Source organism: Acomys russatus, chromosome 5 (genome assembly GCF_903995435.1).
Source record: "Acomys russatus chromosome 5, mAcoRus1.1, whole genome shotgun sequence".
NCBI classification, from domain to species: Eukaryota; Metazoa; Chordata; class Mammalia; order Rodentia; family Muridae; genus Acomys; species Acomys russatus.
Genome location: NC_067141.1, coordinates 30,367,671 through 30,384,752, shown reverse-complemented (window position 1 = coordinate 30,384,752; position 17,082 = coordinate 30,367,671). Strand labels below are relative to the sequence as shown.

Genomic DNA, 17,082 nt, shown 5'->3' with positions numbered 1-17,082 from the left:
CACGCCTCTTACTTCCTGCTCGCTCCCCTACGCCGGGCACCCTAGGTCTTCCTCGACCTCTCTTCCTTACTCCTTGACAGCAACTCTTGAGGCTAAGACTGAAGACAGACTGGAAGGTTGGGCGGTGCAGAGTTTTCGTAGCTAGTAGGCGAAGGCCTTCTCAGTACCAAGGGAAAGCAAGCAATGGCCCGAACCTCTGTCTGAGGTTAAACTTCTACCCGGCAACAGAGGCGCCAATCCCGCCCTTCGCCTCTCTAATTGGTCATCTTGAATCGTAGTCTGTTGCTCTGATTGGCCACCCGAGATCGTGCGGCTTTTTTTCCTATTGGAGAAGTGGCCGGGAATTTTTTTTTTCCGGGTTGGTCCGCAGGAGAGGCGGGATCATTTCTGGGGGATTATTTTTCTAGACTTGTTTCTGATTGGGTGGTGTGACGCAATGCTCGTGCCTCATTAGATGCTAAGCTGCTGGCCGGCCTAGTCTTTTCCTGTCCGTGTTCCCGCACTTAAAACTGAATCCCAGGAAGAGTCTTCCGGGCTTGGGCTCTTGCTGTGGTGTGCTTGTTGGGCTTGCCCGTGCTTATACGATCTTTTGTGCCTCACCTGTGGACTGGAGGCTCCGGCTTCATTCACTTCGCTTCCTCAATTGACTGCAGAGCCATCAACAAATGTTTGGAGAATAAGGACAAATAAAAAGGTTGGAAAGGAGCGAAGCCTTTTTGACTTGTTTCAGTTGTTCCCGCCTACTCCGTCGTCTTCTTCCAGGTCAGGGGGTGTGCCTCACAGAAGAAACGAATTTGCGGAGGGTCACTCACTTGGGACGTTTGGTTGGGCCTTTGATTGTTCCTAGGGTCTGTACTGACTCGGGATCTCTTCTGGAAATCATCTGGTCTATGTCTTCACTATTCCCCCACATCATTCCTTTTTTTAGTTTGTGCAACTTCTGGAAACTGAAAACTACCACAGTAGGGTAGATGGGGCTGTAGGAAAAACAGCAAAGCTCAAAAAATCTGGGGAGCCTCCTGAAGGAGGATACTTTTCTGCTTACAAAATCGACTGCCAAAATCAATTATTTTGATCATAGCGCTACTATCTCAGTTTCCCTTTCATTTAACAAATCCAACAGTCATGGAGAAGCGCCTGCAGGAGGCGCAGCTATACAAGGAGGAAGGAAACCAGCGTTACCGGGAAAGGAAATACCGAGATGCTGTGAGTAGGTATCATCGAGCTCTTCTTCAGCTGCGGGGTCTGGACCCAAGTCTGCCTTCTCCTATACCAAATCTGGGACCCCAGGGCCCAGCTCTCACGCCGGAGCAAGAAACCGTACTGCACACCACCCAGACAGACTGCTACAACAACCTAGCTGGTAAGCATGGGACTGGAGGGTGGGTAGACCATCAAGAGTCAGGCAGTGGTGATGTGTGTCTTTAATCCCACATAGAGCAGGCACATCTCTGAGTTCGAAACCATCCTGGTCTACAGAGTGAGTTCCAGAAAAGTCATGGCTACAGAGAGAAACCCTATCTCAACAAAACGAAACAAACGCCTTTAATCCCAGCACTCGGGGACAGAGGCAGGTGGATCACTGTGGGTTCGAGGCCAGCCTGGTCTAGAAAACAAGTCCAGGACAGCCAAAGCTACACAGAGAAACCCTGTCTTAAAAAACAAAACAGTACCATCGAGCCCTATGAATATTGGAAGAAGACGTTCTTCGATGTCATCTGGTTATTCAGCAATGAATTGAAGCGAGTTTCCAATCTGTTAGAGTACTCTTAAGCAGGCAGGATTTCTCAATCCTCACCTGGACAGTTTGTGAAAATACAACTTTCTGGGCTCTAAATCCCAGAAACCTTGATTTAGTAGATCTAAGGTGAGATAGTCAAGTTCTAGGCATGTTCCATTTAAGAAAAGATGGGTACATAGGATTCATAGATGTGACATATATGACATGGAATGACAGGTGCTGTTCAAATCACACTGAGCAACGTGATTGTCGCAACAGTTCTTCCAGATCAGTCTAAGGAAATTGTCGAATATCTAGCAAGGAGTGGGTTTAATTATACCCAAACAGTCTTAATTCCCAGAGCTTAAATTCTTATTGCAAGATTCTGTGCCCTATTGAAAAGTTAAAAATGTACTAAGAAATTAGCCAAAGATCAAAAACAAGAGATTTAGAGATGGGTTCTTATGTCTGCCTTGACTTCCCAGGTGGACCAAAAGGAGGCACTGTGTGTGTGTGTGTGTGTGTGTGTGTGTGTGTGTGTGTACCGCCCTTTCTCAGCACTCTCTTACAAACTCTGGGTAATTACTTTCTTAGAGAAACCTTCAGTTACCAAGCAACAGTTTAACTTTATTCTCCAGCAGTTTTATTTTCTTTAAAGTTTCATCTGTTTATGTATTCCTCCCACTTGGTACCCTGCCTTTGCAGCTCAGTAGAGATCAGTCAAGCCTTATACACCAGAGTGCTTTCCCTCAGCTGCTAAAAATCCTACCTCATAGCAGGGGCCCAACAGTACAGTGGGACAATAGGATTGAGTGTATTATATCTTGTCTACTGTCGTTACTAAGCTGTTAAACTCAGATCCCTCCTCTCTAAGCTCAAAGACCTCTGCCTTCTAAAGTCTTTAAAAGGAACTTCCCTTGTTTCCTGGGTTGTTGCTGGGCTCTCCTACCTCAGTCAAACCCCTACCCCCTAATAGCTGGTAGTACCAAAAGATATTTCTCCTGAAATCTGTTTCAGCACATCTCACATCAAGCCTTGGGAGGGAAAAACTTTATTATTTAGAATAATCAAGGCTAGAGAGATGGCCTTGTAGTTAGGAACACTGGCTACTCTAGCAGAGGATCAGAGCTCAAGGCCCAGTGCCCACAAGGTGATTTACAATTATCTCTAACTCCTGCCCCAAGGGATATGACATGATTCTTACCTCCTCAGGCACCAGGCATAAACACGGTTCACATAATTTTAAATAACCATCAAGACACATGCCTTGTTCTCTTTACTCTTTGCTTCTAGTTCACTGTCTTAGTATAGTCAGTACCTGGTAAGTAGTTATCGGGTGAAATGCTGAAGCTAAAGTGCTGGGTTAATTGACGTGAGGAAAACACCTCATGTAAAGCCTGTTTGGTGTGGGTGTTGTAGCATAGTCCAGGCTTGCTGATGGCTTCATTATACCTGAATATCTGCCATCTGAGCATGATTTAATTTTAATATACTTAATTCCCATAGCTGTGAAATAGAATGTCTTTCCTTTTTTACTTTAAAAAAAATACGTTTTATGTGTCTCTTTGTATGTGTCTCTATGGGCATGTGCACTTGTCAAGGAAGATGCCTATGGCGCCCTGAAGAAGGCATCAAGTTTCCTGGAGCTTGCAGTTACAGGCGGTTGTGAGCTGTCCAGTGTGGGCGCTTGAAACCAAACTTGGGTCCTCTGCAAGAGCAGAGTGTGCTCTTCAACACTCAGTCATCACTGTTATTTTTGGTGGTGGCGGCGATTGAACTTAGAGCCTCAAGTATGCCAAGCAGTCAGTCTGTTGAGCAGCAGCCCTTCTTTAAGGCAGAGTTGTTTTGAACATTGTTTCAAAACCAAGATTTATTCTGGAGTTTCATTCATTGGCCAAAAGAACAGTGACTTAATATCATGTCATTGGAAATAAGGTTGGCATGGTGGCACAGAACTGTAATCCCAGTGCTTTGGAAGGCTGAGGCAGGAGTGTTTAAGGCTACCCTGAGTTACAAAGTGAGTTTCAGGACTGCAGAAACTACAAAGGGAGGACCCGACTGTTCTAGTCAGTGTTCTGTTGCTATGAAGAGACACCATGATGACATCAACCCTTATACAGGAAAGCATTTTAACTGGGGCTTGCCTAGATTTTCAATATGCAGGCAGACATGGTGCTGGAGAAATAGCTGAGAGTTCTACATCTGGATCCATAGCAGGGAGAGAAGAGAGAGAGGCCACCCCCAGTGGCACAGTTGCTCCAACAAGGCCACATCTCCTAATCCTTTCAAATAGTGACACTCCCTAAACATTGAAATACATTAGCCTATGGGGGCCATTCTTACTCAGATCACTACACTGACTCAAGACCAAGCCCTGGGGGAGTTGATGCATGCCCATAACTCTGCAGATGGAGAAGGGGGACAGGAAGATCACCATCTAATCCAGGGCATGGTGATGGGGAAGGGGAGACAGGAAGATCACCATCTAATCCAGGGCATGGTGATGGGGAAGGGGAGACAGGAAGATCACCATCTAATCCAGGGTATGGTGATGGGGAAGGGGAGACAGGAAGATCACCATCTAATCCAGGGTATGGTGATGGGGAAGGGAGACAGGAAGATCACCATCTAATCCAGGGCATGGTGATGGGGAAGGGGAGACAGGAAGATCACCATCTAATCCAGGGCATGGTGATGGGGAAGGGAGACAGGAAGATCACCATCTAATCCAGGGCATGGTGATGGGGAAGGGAGACAGGAAGATCACCATCTAATCCAGGGCATGGTGATGGGGAAGGGAGACAGGAAGATCACCATCTAATCCAGGGCATGGTGATGGGGAAGGGAGACAGGAAGATCACCATCTAATCCAGGGCATGGTGAGTTCAGAGCCAGCTGCAGCTCTGTGGGACCCAACTCAAAGTAACTGCAGTGACAATCCTGAATTTTGGTTTCTTTAACAAACACAAAAATAGGGCTGGAAAGATGACTCAAAGGTTAAGAGCACTGTCTGCTCTTCCAAAGGTCCCAAGGTCAATTCCCAGCAACGACATGGTGGCTCACTACTCATCTGTAATGAGATCTGGTGCCTTCTTGTACAGTCAGGCACACATGAGGGCAGAATACTGTATAAATAATAAATAAATATTTTTTAAAAAACCACAGAAAGCCAGGCGTGGTGGCACATGCCTTTAATCTCATTATGCAGGAGGCAGAGGCAGGCAGATCACCATGAGTTCAAGGCCAGCCTGGTCTACAAAGGGAGTCCAGGACAGCTAACGCTACACAGAGAAACCCTGTCTCGAAAAACCAAAATTAAATAAATGAATAAAAATAAAAACCCACAGAAATATTATAAGAATATGTTCTTGTTTTAATCCCAGGTGTGAGGCTATGGGGTTGCTTCAGGCTGTCCACAGCAGCTGACTATGATTTGCCTTATGGTCTAGGGAGGCATGGTTTTGTCAGCTGCAGATAGTTTCTGTGATTGTGTGACATTTGGAATTCTGGGAACTTTTCAGAGGGCATATAAATGCTAGGGTCCCAATGGGGCAGGGGTCGCTGTTTGCTCAGGGTGGTGGTTGTTGTGGTTTGTTAGTAATCATAATTAAAGAAGAAACAAGAAGGAAAAATTAGATTTGAGAATCACTCTATCTTTTATTTTCTCTTAACTAGTGATAGGGGATGAAAAGGGGGGGGGGGTGAATAAAGGGTGGGAAAAAGAAGAACCCACAAAGTAGCAAAGACCAGCTACATTCAAGAAGAAACAAAAAGAAATTGGATTCAGAGATCTCTTTCTCTCCCCTCTCTCCTTTCTCTCCTATCTAGTGATAGGGGGTGAAACTGGGGGAAATAAAGGTAGGAAAAAGAACTGTTGACTTAAAAAAAGTTGACTCTTGTTTTTAAAACTCTATTTTATTTGGGGGATTGATGCCTCTACCTCCTCCCTTCCACCAACCCCTTAACCCCGGGTATTAGAAAGAATGTTAGTAGGAAGAGGGGGTGCAGATCCCTTCTCCTGGCTGTTTAGGGTCAGCTGGGTTCTTTTGGGGCAATACCAGTTTCAGCAACAGCAAACACAACAAGCAGTCTTCTCTGAGCCTCTGCGTCGTCAGTGAACCATTTCTCTCCATCTGCCACTGGTCTGTGGTCCCTCCAAAGGCACACCACACCTTCTCTCTCCCTGCTTCTCCTATTTATTTTCCTCAGAGTCCTAGACCATGCCACTCTCCAGCCTCATGAGGCAGGCTGTTACCAGCTTGCAAAGATCACAGCCCTGACAGACAAGTATACACTGTGGACAAACTAAAGCCCAAACTAAAATCCTACCCTTGGGATTAAAACAAAAACATATTTACATACTGTAACTGAGTTTACAAAAAAAAAAAAAAAAAAGCCAAACTCCCATTACAAAGAAGCCACAATGTAACCAAGTCTAGCTCCAGTGAACAAACAGAAGATGACAGCACTTGGTATGGCTTTCCTGCTCATTTTACTGGGATGCTCTGAGATCTAGGGCAAACTGCTTATCGTCCCTGAGCCTGGATTTTTTCTATCCATTATGTGGAGGCTACACTGCTTTTGTACTGTGGGTGAAAAGATAGGATATATTTCACATATCTTGGTCTTTGGTTACATAGTGACAAGCTGAGGAGACCAAGAAGAGCACTGGGTAGAAGACATATAATGAAGAGTTTCCCTTGGTCCCCAGAACCAAAGGGATGAGAGGAAGAGAGGAAGGGGGACTAGTAGCCCAGACTGCCCTTGTAGCTGAGTCTGTTAGTCACTGTTCTGTTGCTGTGAAAAGAACCCATGAGCAGGGCAATTCTTTTTTGTTTGTTTGTTTTTTGTTTTTCGAGACAAGGTCTCTCTGTTAGCCTTGGCTGTCCTGGAGTCACTTTGTAGACCAGGCTGGCCTCGAACTCACAGCGATCTGCCTGCCTCTGCCTCCCGAGTGCTGGGATCACAGGCGTGCACCACCATGCCCGGCTCCAGGGCAGTTCTTTAGAGGGAAAGCATTTAATGGGAGACTCACAGTTTCAGAGGCTTAGTCCACTATCATCATGGCAGGGAACATGGTGGCCTGCATGGCACTGGAGTAGTAGCCAGGAAGCTATAGCCTGATCCTCAGGCCACAGGAAGATGAGAACTGGACCTGACATGGGGTTTTGAAACCTCAGAGTCCACCCTCAGTGGCGCACTTCCTCCAACAAGGCCACACCTCCTAATCCTTCTCAAATAGTGTTACTCTCTGATGATGAAGCATTCAAGTACATGAGCCTATGAGGGCCATTCTTATTCAAACCACCACACTGAAACTGATCTTGGATTCCTAATCCTCCCGCCTCTACCTCCCACGTGTTGGGGTTATAGCTATGCACTACCATCCCATATAATTGAGTTTTGAATAAAAAAATTTGGGCTGGAGAGATGGCTCAGTGGTTAAGAGCACTGTCTGCTCTTCCAGGGGTCTTGAGTTCAATTCCCAGCAACCACATGGTGGCTCACAACCATCTATACCCTCCAGTGCCCTCCTCCAGGGTGCAGGTGTGCATGCAGATAGAGCCCTCGTATACATAAAATAAATAAAATCTTTGGGCTGGAGAGATGCCTCAGTGGTTAAGGGCATTGACTGCTCTTCCAGAGGTCCTGAGTTTAATTCCCAGCAACCACATGGTAGCTCACAACCATCTATAATAAGATCCGGTGCCCTCTTTTGGTATGCAGGCATACATGCAAGCAAAACACTATATTCCTAATAAATAAATAAGTTTTGGTTGGTGGTAGCGCATGCCTTTAATCCCAGCACTTGGGAAACAGAGGCAGGCGGATCTCTGTGAGTTTGAGGCCAGCATGGTCTACAAAGAGAGTCCAGGACAGCCAAGGCTACATAGAGAAACCCTGTCTTGGAAAACAAACAAACAACCAAAGTATTGGAACTGGAGAGATGGCTTACCAGTTACAAAGTACTTACTGTTCTTGCACAGGACTTCGGCTTGGGTCAGCGCCCACATAGTGGCTCACAGTCCACAGTCCCAGGCCTGAACCCTGTCATGACTACCCTGGGCTCCTGCATGAACACGATGCACATACATATTAAAATGAAGTAAACTCATGTATTTATTGTGAGTGTGCACATGCTTAAGGATGACGTACACATGTTGTGTCAGAGGAAAACTGGTGGGTGGAAGTTTTCTCTTTCCCAGGGATCAACTGCAAGTCATCAACCTTGGTAGCAAGAGCCTTTACCCACTGGGCAAGCTTGTCAGCCAAAACTTTTACATCCCCAGTTCCTACATGAGGGTATGGATATGGGAGACACAAGCATTAGTCAAATGAACAAACATCGGTGAATGCTTTGAACTGGCCGGTGGAATCTCCTGTAATCTCTCCTCCTCTCTCCCTTTAACTTGGCCCACTAGCCTGTCTCCTCCAGATGGAGCCAGTGAACTACGAACGAGTGAGGGAATACAGTCAGAAAGTCCTAGAACGACAGCCTGATAACGCCAAGGCCTTGTATCGAGCTGGAGTGGCTTTCTTCCATCTGCAAGACTATGACCAGGCTCGGCACTACCTGCTGGCTGCTGTCAATAGGCAACCTAAAGGTAAGTGAATGAAAGGCACATTAAATAACAAGCACAGTACAGGAAGTGATCAGTATTTAAGGAGGTGACAGTGCTAATTGTTGTGCTCTGACGTTACACATTGTATACTTCATGTGCTGAATTATTTGCACTGTCTGTTAATATATATAGCTATTATAAATCAACAGAAAAATACCTCTTAAAGAAACAAGGGGTGAGCCGGGCGTGGTGGCACACACCTTTAATCCCAGCACTCAGGAGGCAGAGGCAGGCGGATCGCTGTGAGTTCGAGGCCAGCCTGGTCTACAAAGCGAGTCCAGGACAGCCAAGGCTACACAGAGAAACCCTGTCTCCAAAAACAAAAACAAAAACAAACAAAAAAGAAACAAGGGGTGGGGATATATATATACACATATATACATCATATATATGTGTGTGTATATCTTAGTTGGTAGGCTTGCACAAAGCTCTGGTTTTAATCTCTAGCTTTGCATAAAGTGCATGGAGTGGTGCACATACCTTTACATATGCTTTTACAATGCCCCAGCACTTGGGAGTTGGGGCATTGTGAGTCTGAAAATGGCCTGGGCTATATGATATCCTGTCTCAAAACAAAACTGTCTCATGCTGGGTGGTGGTGGTACATGTCTTTAATCCTAGCACTTAGGAGGCAGAGACAAGTCAGATCTCTTGAGTTTGAGGCCAGCCTTGTCTATAGAGTGAGTTTCAGGACAGCCAAGGTTACACAGAGAAACTCTGTCTCAAAACAAACCAAAACCCAAAACAAACCCCAAACAGACAAGCCGAAAAACCTGTCCAATTGAAGTAGTACCTGTGAAAATGAACTTTTAGTTTAACTTTTCAGTTTATTTTTTTTAAGACCTATTTATTTTTCAGTATACCAGTGTTTCACTATATATATATTGTTTACTGTTTTGCTAGTAGTGTAACCCTGGAAAAGCAGAGCCTAAAAATGAAGTGGACTAAAGTCTCGTGCAGGAAATAGCTTTACTCAGAGCGTCAGATAGTTCATACTCTGACGATTAGATTACTCAAGAGTAAGGACCAGACTCACAAGGACAAGCCACATGTGGCAAAACCGTGTTTTCCCATAGAGGTGTATAAACAAATAGCAATACCCAGCTGTGGTGAGTAGTCTGAAGTAAATTCATTCCTTATCCACTACACCTGGGAGCGGCGTGAAATCACATTCCAAGAACAATTCCTTGTTTTTGAAGAAACTGAGGTCACAAAACTCTTGTCTCTTGTAGTTTTCTCACAAGCACTCAGAATTCCCCTCACACATTTCCATTCTTGGACTGTGTTTGACAGTGTACCACATGTGTGCCTGGTGTCTTTGGGCCAAAAGAGGCAGTCATTTGAGCTTCTGGAACTTGAGTTACAGCCTGGAGTGAGACACCATTTGGGTGCCCGGGCTGAACCTGGGTCCTCTGTAAGAGCCGCAAGTGTTCTAAGTAGCTGACTCACTCTCTAGCCCCAGTTTTTAATTGTTTTTAGGGTAGGTACTATAAGCCAGGCAAAAATCCCAGGAGAATCAGGTGTCATGAAATTCCCAGCAGAGGAGCTGGCATTTAATAGCTGAGAGAGAGAGAGAGAGAGAGAGAGAGAGAGAGAGAGAGAGAGAGAGAGAGAGAGAGAAAGAGGAGAGAGAGAGAGAGAGAGAGAGAGAGAGAGAGAGAGAGAGAGAGAGAGAGAGAGAGAGAGATGGACAGATGGCTCAGAGTTTAAGAGCACTTGCTATTCTTCCAAAGGTCCTGAGTTCAATTCCCAGCAACCACAAGGTGGCTCACAACCATCCATAATGAGATCTAGTGCCCCCTTCTGGCCTGCAGATGTTATATGCAGGAGAATATTGTATACATAATAAATCTAAAAAAAAAAAAAGAGCCAGTTCTCTGTAATGATATGATCCTCTTGTAGGTCAGCCGCACTCCAGGGCCGGGTCCACTCCCAGGAGTACCTGGACAGTACAAACTAGACTAGATGGGGTTGGAGAAGAAGAAAACTCAAACCTGCATGCGAAGGGACTCAGGGAGGGTGGAGTGGGCCGAGTGGATATGGGAGGAGTTGGAGGGAGATGAATATGATTAAAATGCATTGTGTAAAATTCTCAAAAGAATAAAATATTTTTAAAAATAGATAACATTTACTGGGTGGTGGTGGCACATAACATTTTAAGAAATTTTAAGTATAAATATAAAAGTGTGGTCGGGCGGGTAGCGCACGCCTTTAATTCCAGCACTTGGGAGGCAGAGGCAGGGGGATTGCTGTGAGTTCGAGGCCAGTCTGGTCTACAAAGTGAGTCCAAGACAGCCAAGTCTACACAGAGAAATCCTGTCTTAAAAAATAAAAAATAAAAAATAAAAAACCCCAAAAATAAGTAAATATAAAAGTGTGCACATGACTAAGTTTCCACTTCTGTGGGGGAGGGGTTTGAGGGTTTTTGGTGTATTTATTTATTTTGGAGGGGGGCTGTTCACGGGCTAAAGCACATGTGCGGCCCGGGGACAGCCTGCAGGAACTACTACTATCCGCCCACCATGTGGGTTCGGGACTCCCTCTGGTTGTCAGCCTGGCTGGGCTGCAAACACCTTTCCTGAGACCTTTGGGTAGTCTGTGGTTTTGTTCTTTTGAGACAGGGGTCTCCTGCAGCTGCATCCCTGGTGTCAGCCTCCCCGAGGAGTGCTAGGTTTTACCACCGTACCCAGAAGACTCCCGTCCATATCTGTTGCAAAGAACTTAGTATGGCCTAGGGCGCAAATAACTGACACAGTGGGAGTATAGTGTATTTTAAAGCTGCAACCACTACGCTGGGCAGAATCTAAACTACTCTAATCCTATGGCCTCAAAACCTACCAATAACTTGCCAATCAGATGACTCCTGTGGCAGCTTCTTTCCCAACTGTCAACTGTCCAGCTGCCTGCTCTTCCAACCCCCTCTCAGAAGCTCCGCCTTCCATTTTCTGTCTTTCTGCGCAGCTAATTGGCCAAACTGTGCTTTATTGACAACTGCTACATGCACTCAAGGCATTCCTCCACATGTATCCTTAGGAATACTTATGCTTGATCAGGCATATGTGTAAATATTCCCTGTACCAGCTCTGTAGATCAATGGTTTATATATTCAAGCCTGTTTCTGTTTATTTTGCTGTTCTGTAGATCACACCCAAGGCCTTGTGCCTGCCCTGCAAATACTCTAATCCTGTGACCTCTAGTCTGTTTATTCTGTGTATATAAAACACCTACTGCTGCTCCCTCTAACCCTCACCTGTTTTGTTGCTGGGAACCACACTCAGGATATTACACCGACCAGGTGATACACACATGGCCTTATTAAGTTAAATAATTTGTTCATTGTAGAGGTCTGAGGGACAGACTTTCACTGTATAGCGCAGGTCAGCTTGGAGCCCACCTAGCGCCCAAGCTGACTTTGAACTTGTGATCCACCTGCCTTGGCCTTCTGAGTGCTGGGGTTATAGATGAGTGTTACTGTAGAGGATTTTAGGAACTGCGTCCTTCTTTCTTTTTCTTTTTTCTTTTTACTCTTTTATTTTAGACAAGGTCTCATGGATTTTAGACTTTCTTCAAACTCAGTTTGTAGCAGAAGCTGGCCTTGAATTTCTGATCCCCTACAGATATGTGCCACCATACCAGCTTAGGAAGTTTGTTTTAAAGCCTCTACCTTTTAAAGAGTGTGTCAGTGGACCCCACATCATCATTCAGCCTGCTCTCTAGACAGGAGCTGGCCTCTACTTTAGATATTATTTTATCTTTTAGCTCAGCTAACTCGGGTGTGACCTAGAAAAAGAAGCCAGTGACCGGGGGAATTTTAGATTTGGCACTGAGATTTCAGGACAGAAATGAAGCTGTGAAGCAGGTGGCTGGCTCATTTCTTCATTGGGTGGTTTAACACTGAATATTTTGTTGTGACGACTCCTCCTTTTTTTCTTGACTGGATCTCTCTACATGGTCCTGGCTGACCTGAAACTATGTAGACCATGCTTGCCTGAACTCAAAGAGATCCACCTGCTTCTGCCTCCTGAGTTGTGAGATTTAAAGTCACCAAGTCTGGCTTCCCTTTTTTCTTGTTGCTGTTTTGTTGTTCTTGTTTTCAGACAGGGTTTCTCTGTGTAACAGCCCTGGCTGTCCTGGACTCACTTTTTAGACCAGGGCAGCCAAGGCTACACAGAGAAACCTATGAAAAACAACAATAAAACAAAAGAGTAGAATTTACTATTGCATAGAATAATTGTGATACATTCAGATTTTGGAGAACTGAAGTAACTGGGAGTGTTAACAATGCTCCCTGGTCCCTTTGTGTCGTTGTGGGCTATCTGTAAATGCCTTCTCCATTGTCTTTGAAGATGCCAATGTCCGGCGGTACCTCCAGTTGACGCAGTCTGAACTCAGCAGCTACCACAGGAAAGAGAAGCAGCTGTACCTGGGTATGTTTGGTTAATGAAGAGAAAAGATGCTTCTCCATTTGAACTTAAGTGAACCACTAAGAACCCATCAAGGGAAAGCTGAGCCTCAGCAAAAGAAATTCACCCTTTACCTCTGACCCAGGTGGATTTCCGTTTTGTTTCCTGTTCTGTACAAGCCCTTTGCTACTTAGACCACCTGCGTCATTTATTGTGTATCCCCTAGTATATTTGTCTGGCTTGAAATCCATATTATTTGCATTGAGAAACAGACATTGACTATGGGTGGAATCAATTACATTTTAGATTTTTGTTTGTTTTTTTCGAGACAGGGTTTCTTTCTATGCAGTGTGTGCCACCACACCCAGCAGAATCAACTATATTTGCGGCATAGATATAATGAGATGCTGTTGGATGTTTTCAGATACAGAAGGGAGGGCTAGTGAAAGATGAAACAGTAAGGATAGGCAGAAAGGAATCTTCTGCTGTTTCCTCAGATGCCTTTGTTTTTCCCAGTGGGAAATATGTATATTTCTTATGAAACTAGATAATTATAAACTGAGCCCAAGTATTAAAGATTTGAAATGAATCATTTTTGGGCTAAGGCTGTGGCTCACTGGTAGATTGTTTGCCTGTCTATGTACAAGGCCCTGGGTGTGATGCCCCAGTGCTGCAAAAATAACCAACTAAACAATAACAAAATCAAACTTTTGTTATTTAAATTAATCTCTTATACTCCTTTAATATTTCAGACACATTCAGTTTTGTTTTCTGTTTTTGTTTTTGTTTTTTTTGGTTTTTCGAGACAGGGTTTCTCTGTGTAGCCTTGGCCATCCTGGACTCACTTTGTAGACCAGGCTGGCCTCGAACTCACAGCGATCCGCCTGCCTCTGCCTCCCAAGTGCTGGGATCAAAGGCGTGCGCCACCACGCCTGGCCTCACATTCAGATTCTTATCCCCCACAAAAGTATCTTCTTTCTAGGCAGACATGATAGAGTGAATGCCTGGGATACATGAAATGCTGTTTCTTTGTTTAAATGCTTCTGGAGTCAAGTGCTTAAGTAGTTAAAAGTATTTAACAAATCCTGTCCTTGAGTGAAAAAGGGCCGCCAATGCTGGTGAGCTTTTTCTGGGTGTGTGCACGGTGCTGGAGTTTGGACCTACCTTCCACATGCTAGGCAAGCATCCTATCTCTGAGCTACACAACCAGCCTCAGAGTGTTTTCTTTTTTTTTTTTTTGGTTCGTTTTTGTGTTTTGGACAGGGTTTCTCTGTGTATCCCTGGCTGTCCTGGACTCACTTTGTAGACCAGGCTGGCTTCAAACTCGCAGAGATCTGCCTGCCTCTGCTTCCCGAGTGCTGGGATTCAAGATGTGCACCACTACACCCAGCCTTAATTTTTTTTAAATGAATTTATTTATTATGGATACAGTGCTTTACCTACATGTACTCATTCAGGCCAGAAGAGGCCATCAGATCTCATCATAGATGGTTGTGAGCCACCATGCAGTTGCTGGGAATTGAACTCAGGACCTTTGGAAGAGCAGCCAGTGCTCTTAACCTCTGAGTCATCTCTCCAGCCTGTGGGTCTTTTTTCTTTTTTCCCCAGCCTGTGTTTTAATAGATACATTTCTAAAGTGTGTTCACTGTCCTGAGATTCCTTTGTCTTCTTGAAGGAGTACCATAATAAAGCATGATAGAACCGAGTGTTCTCTTCACCTGTCACTCTAGTGTGTAAGAGCTCAGGACCTCACAGAGAGAGGAAACTACAAGGAAAGGTGTTAAGTGTCATGGAAGCACCTGACAGAACCCTGGAGAAGCTAGGTCACTAACGTGGGTGCAGAGTGCAGATGTAGTGCAGTCCTGCCTCTGGGTTCCTCACCCAGTGGCACTTTGTCATGGTGTTTACTTTGTGGATTGTGTCTTATGTTGTGGGTGCCAATTAGTAGCTAAGACCATGTAGCAGCCTCTACTTTGTAAGTAGAGATAATAAGCGTGTCACTAGCCATCATATAATCATAAACCAAATATGTCTCTTGGGGTGGGATCAGCCTGGTTTATTAACACCCCAAACTCTCCCAACGCACTATTCTTCTTTGTTCCTCCCTATAATTTAAATAACATATCCATCAAGGTACAACAAAAGGCTTTCAGAAACCAAATAACCTTAAAGGAAAAAAAAAAAAAATCCAAGGACAGAACTAAGTAAAATAGAATATTTTCCTCACATCCAGACTTCTTAAACTGCTAGGCTTAGCATTCACTTGTGATCTCAGCTCTCAAGAGGATGCTATAAGGCTAGTCTGGGCTATATATTGAATTTTAGACTAGTCAGGGCTAACAAGATCATGTCTTAAAAACTCAAAATAGGCCGGACAGTGGAGGTACACACCTTCAATTCCACCACTCGGGAAGCTAAGGCTGGCAGATCTTTATGAGTTTGAGGCTAGCCTGCTCCACTATAGCCAGGGCTACACAGACAAACTCTCTCGAAACAAACACAATAGATAAAAGTCTATACTGGGCCTTTTTTGTTTAGTTTTGTTTGAGACAGGTTTTCTCTGTGTAGCCCTGACTGTCCCGGACTCATTTCGTAGACCAGGCTAGCTTTTTTTTTTTTTTTAAAGACTGGGGTGGTTTTTTTAATATATATTTTATTTAATTTTAATTTATGTGCATTGATCTTGGAGTTACAGACAGTTGTGAGCTGTCATGTAGGTGCTGGGAGTTGAACCTGGGTCCTTTGGAAGAGCAGACAGTGCTCTTAGCCACTGAGCCATCTCTCCTGCCAGACCAGGCTAGCTTTAAACTCCCAGAGATCCACCTGCCTTTGCCTCCCCAGCGCTGGGATCAAAGGTGTGCGCCACCATGCCTGGCCTCTCTACTATCATAGTGAGTGAATCCTGTCATTTTGGGTTAGGCAGAAGCAGCCCCTTTTTTGTTGAAGTTTCCTCATGGTAATTTTTCATCTACTCATCTCAACAGTACCCTTCAACTATATATATATCCACTTGTCTTGGAGTCAGTTAGGTCCAGTCTGTGCCCCATGGCAAACCTGGTTGCTGTGGTTCCTACTGCCATGATTCTGCCCTTGAATAGTCTGTGTCACCATGCTTTGAAAACTGAATTAAAATCTTTGTCATCTTGCATGTTTCACTTCTTTGGAGCTAGCTTTGCTTACTGGTTGTTGCATAAAAATTTGATGTTAAAGGAAAGCTGCCTGCCACAATAATGAGGACAAAATAAAGCTGATGTTCGCAAACACTGTCTTTTTGTTTTGTTTGTTTGTTTGTTTGTTTTTGAGACAGGGTTTCTCTGTGGAGCCTTGGCTGTCCTGGACTCGCTTTGTAGACCAGGCTGGCCTCAAACTCACAGCGATCTGCCTGCCTCTGCCTCCCGAGTACTGGGATTACAGGTGTGTGCCACCACGCCCAGCCACAAACATATCTTTTTAAAAAATATTTATTTACTACCAAGAAGAGACTTGATACCCTATGAGCATATACAGGGGGAAGAGGTCCCCCTCAGTCACAGTCATAGGGGAGGGGAGTAAGGGGAAAATGGGAGGGAGGGAGGAATGGGAGGATACAAGGGATGGGATAACAACTGAGATGTAATATGAATAAATTAATAAAATACATTTTTAAAATATTTATTTATTATTTATTCAGTATTCTACCTAAATGTCAGAAGAAGACACCAGATCTCATGTTTAGAAGGTTATAAGCCACCACGTGGTTGCCAGGAATTGAATTCAGGACCTTTGGAAGAACAGACAGTACTCTTAACCTCTGAGCCATCTCTCCAGCCCCTCACAAAGATATCTTAAAATTTTATTTTACAAGCTAGCATAGTGGTGCACGCCTTTAATACCAGCACTTGGGAGGCAGAGGCAGGGGGAGCTCTGTGAGTTTGAGGCCAGCCTGATCTTCTACAAAAGTGAGTCCAGGACAATCAAGGATACACACAGAAACCCTGTCTCAAAAAACCTAAAAAAAAAAAAAAAAAAAAAAAAAATTATTTTGCTGATCAGTCTTTTAGTTTTCCTAAGACGCAGCACAGGGGTCAGATTCACACAGCAGCTCTTACCCTGAAGCCCCGTGCCCAGAAGGTACTTTAAGGAACAGAAGAGTAGACGAGGGAAGGTTCTTGAAGAAGTCTGACAAGCGTAGGGCATGAGTCGGCCCCAGTGGATTCCCTAAATATGTGTTCAGAACTTCAAAGACGCTCCTTGCTTTGCCAGGCTTTAAGCCTTTCCAACAAGGTTTGAGGATTTTGAATGAAGAGGAAATCTTTGTGATGTACGTGAAGGGTAGTCTGAGACCCACTACCTTCAT

The 17,082-nt window shown here is 44.6% G+C and overlaps 1 protein-coding gene across 1 annotated transcript; it reads left to right on the top strand.

The window, feature by feature from the left end:
- The first annotated feature begins 1,101 nt into the window (after positions 1-1,101).
- Ttc9c (tetratricopeptide repeat domain 9C) lies at positions 1,102-13,502 on the top strand. The gene is made up of 3 exons (XM_051146078.1): positions 1,102-1,363; positions 8,143-8,325; positions 12,690-13,502. Exons 1-3 carry the CDS (start codon positions 1,126-1,128, stop codon positions 12,782-12,784), a joined length of 516 nt encoding a protein of 171 aa, XP_051002035.1. The 5' UTR covers positions 1,102-1,125; the 3' UTR covers positions 12,785-13,502.
- Positions 13,503-17,082: the final 3,580 nt, after the last annotated feature.

What these genes read in the sequence shown, in the direction of transcription:
- Ttc9c (XM_051146078.1), top strand. Translation starts at nt 1,126, where the DNA reads ATGGAGAAGCGCCTGCAGGAGGCGCAGCTATACAAGGAGGAAGGAAAC. An exon ending in CTGCTACAACAACCTAGCTG is followed by an intron (nt 1,364 to 8,142) that starts GTAAGCATGGGA and finishes TTGGCCCACTAG; the next exon opens with CCTGTCTCCTCCAGATGGAG. An exon ending in TGTCAATAGGCAACCTAAAG is followed by an intron (nt 8,326 to 12,689) that starts GTAAGTGAATGA and finishes TTGTCTTTGAAG; the next exon opens with ATGCCAATGTCCGGCGGTAC.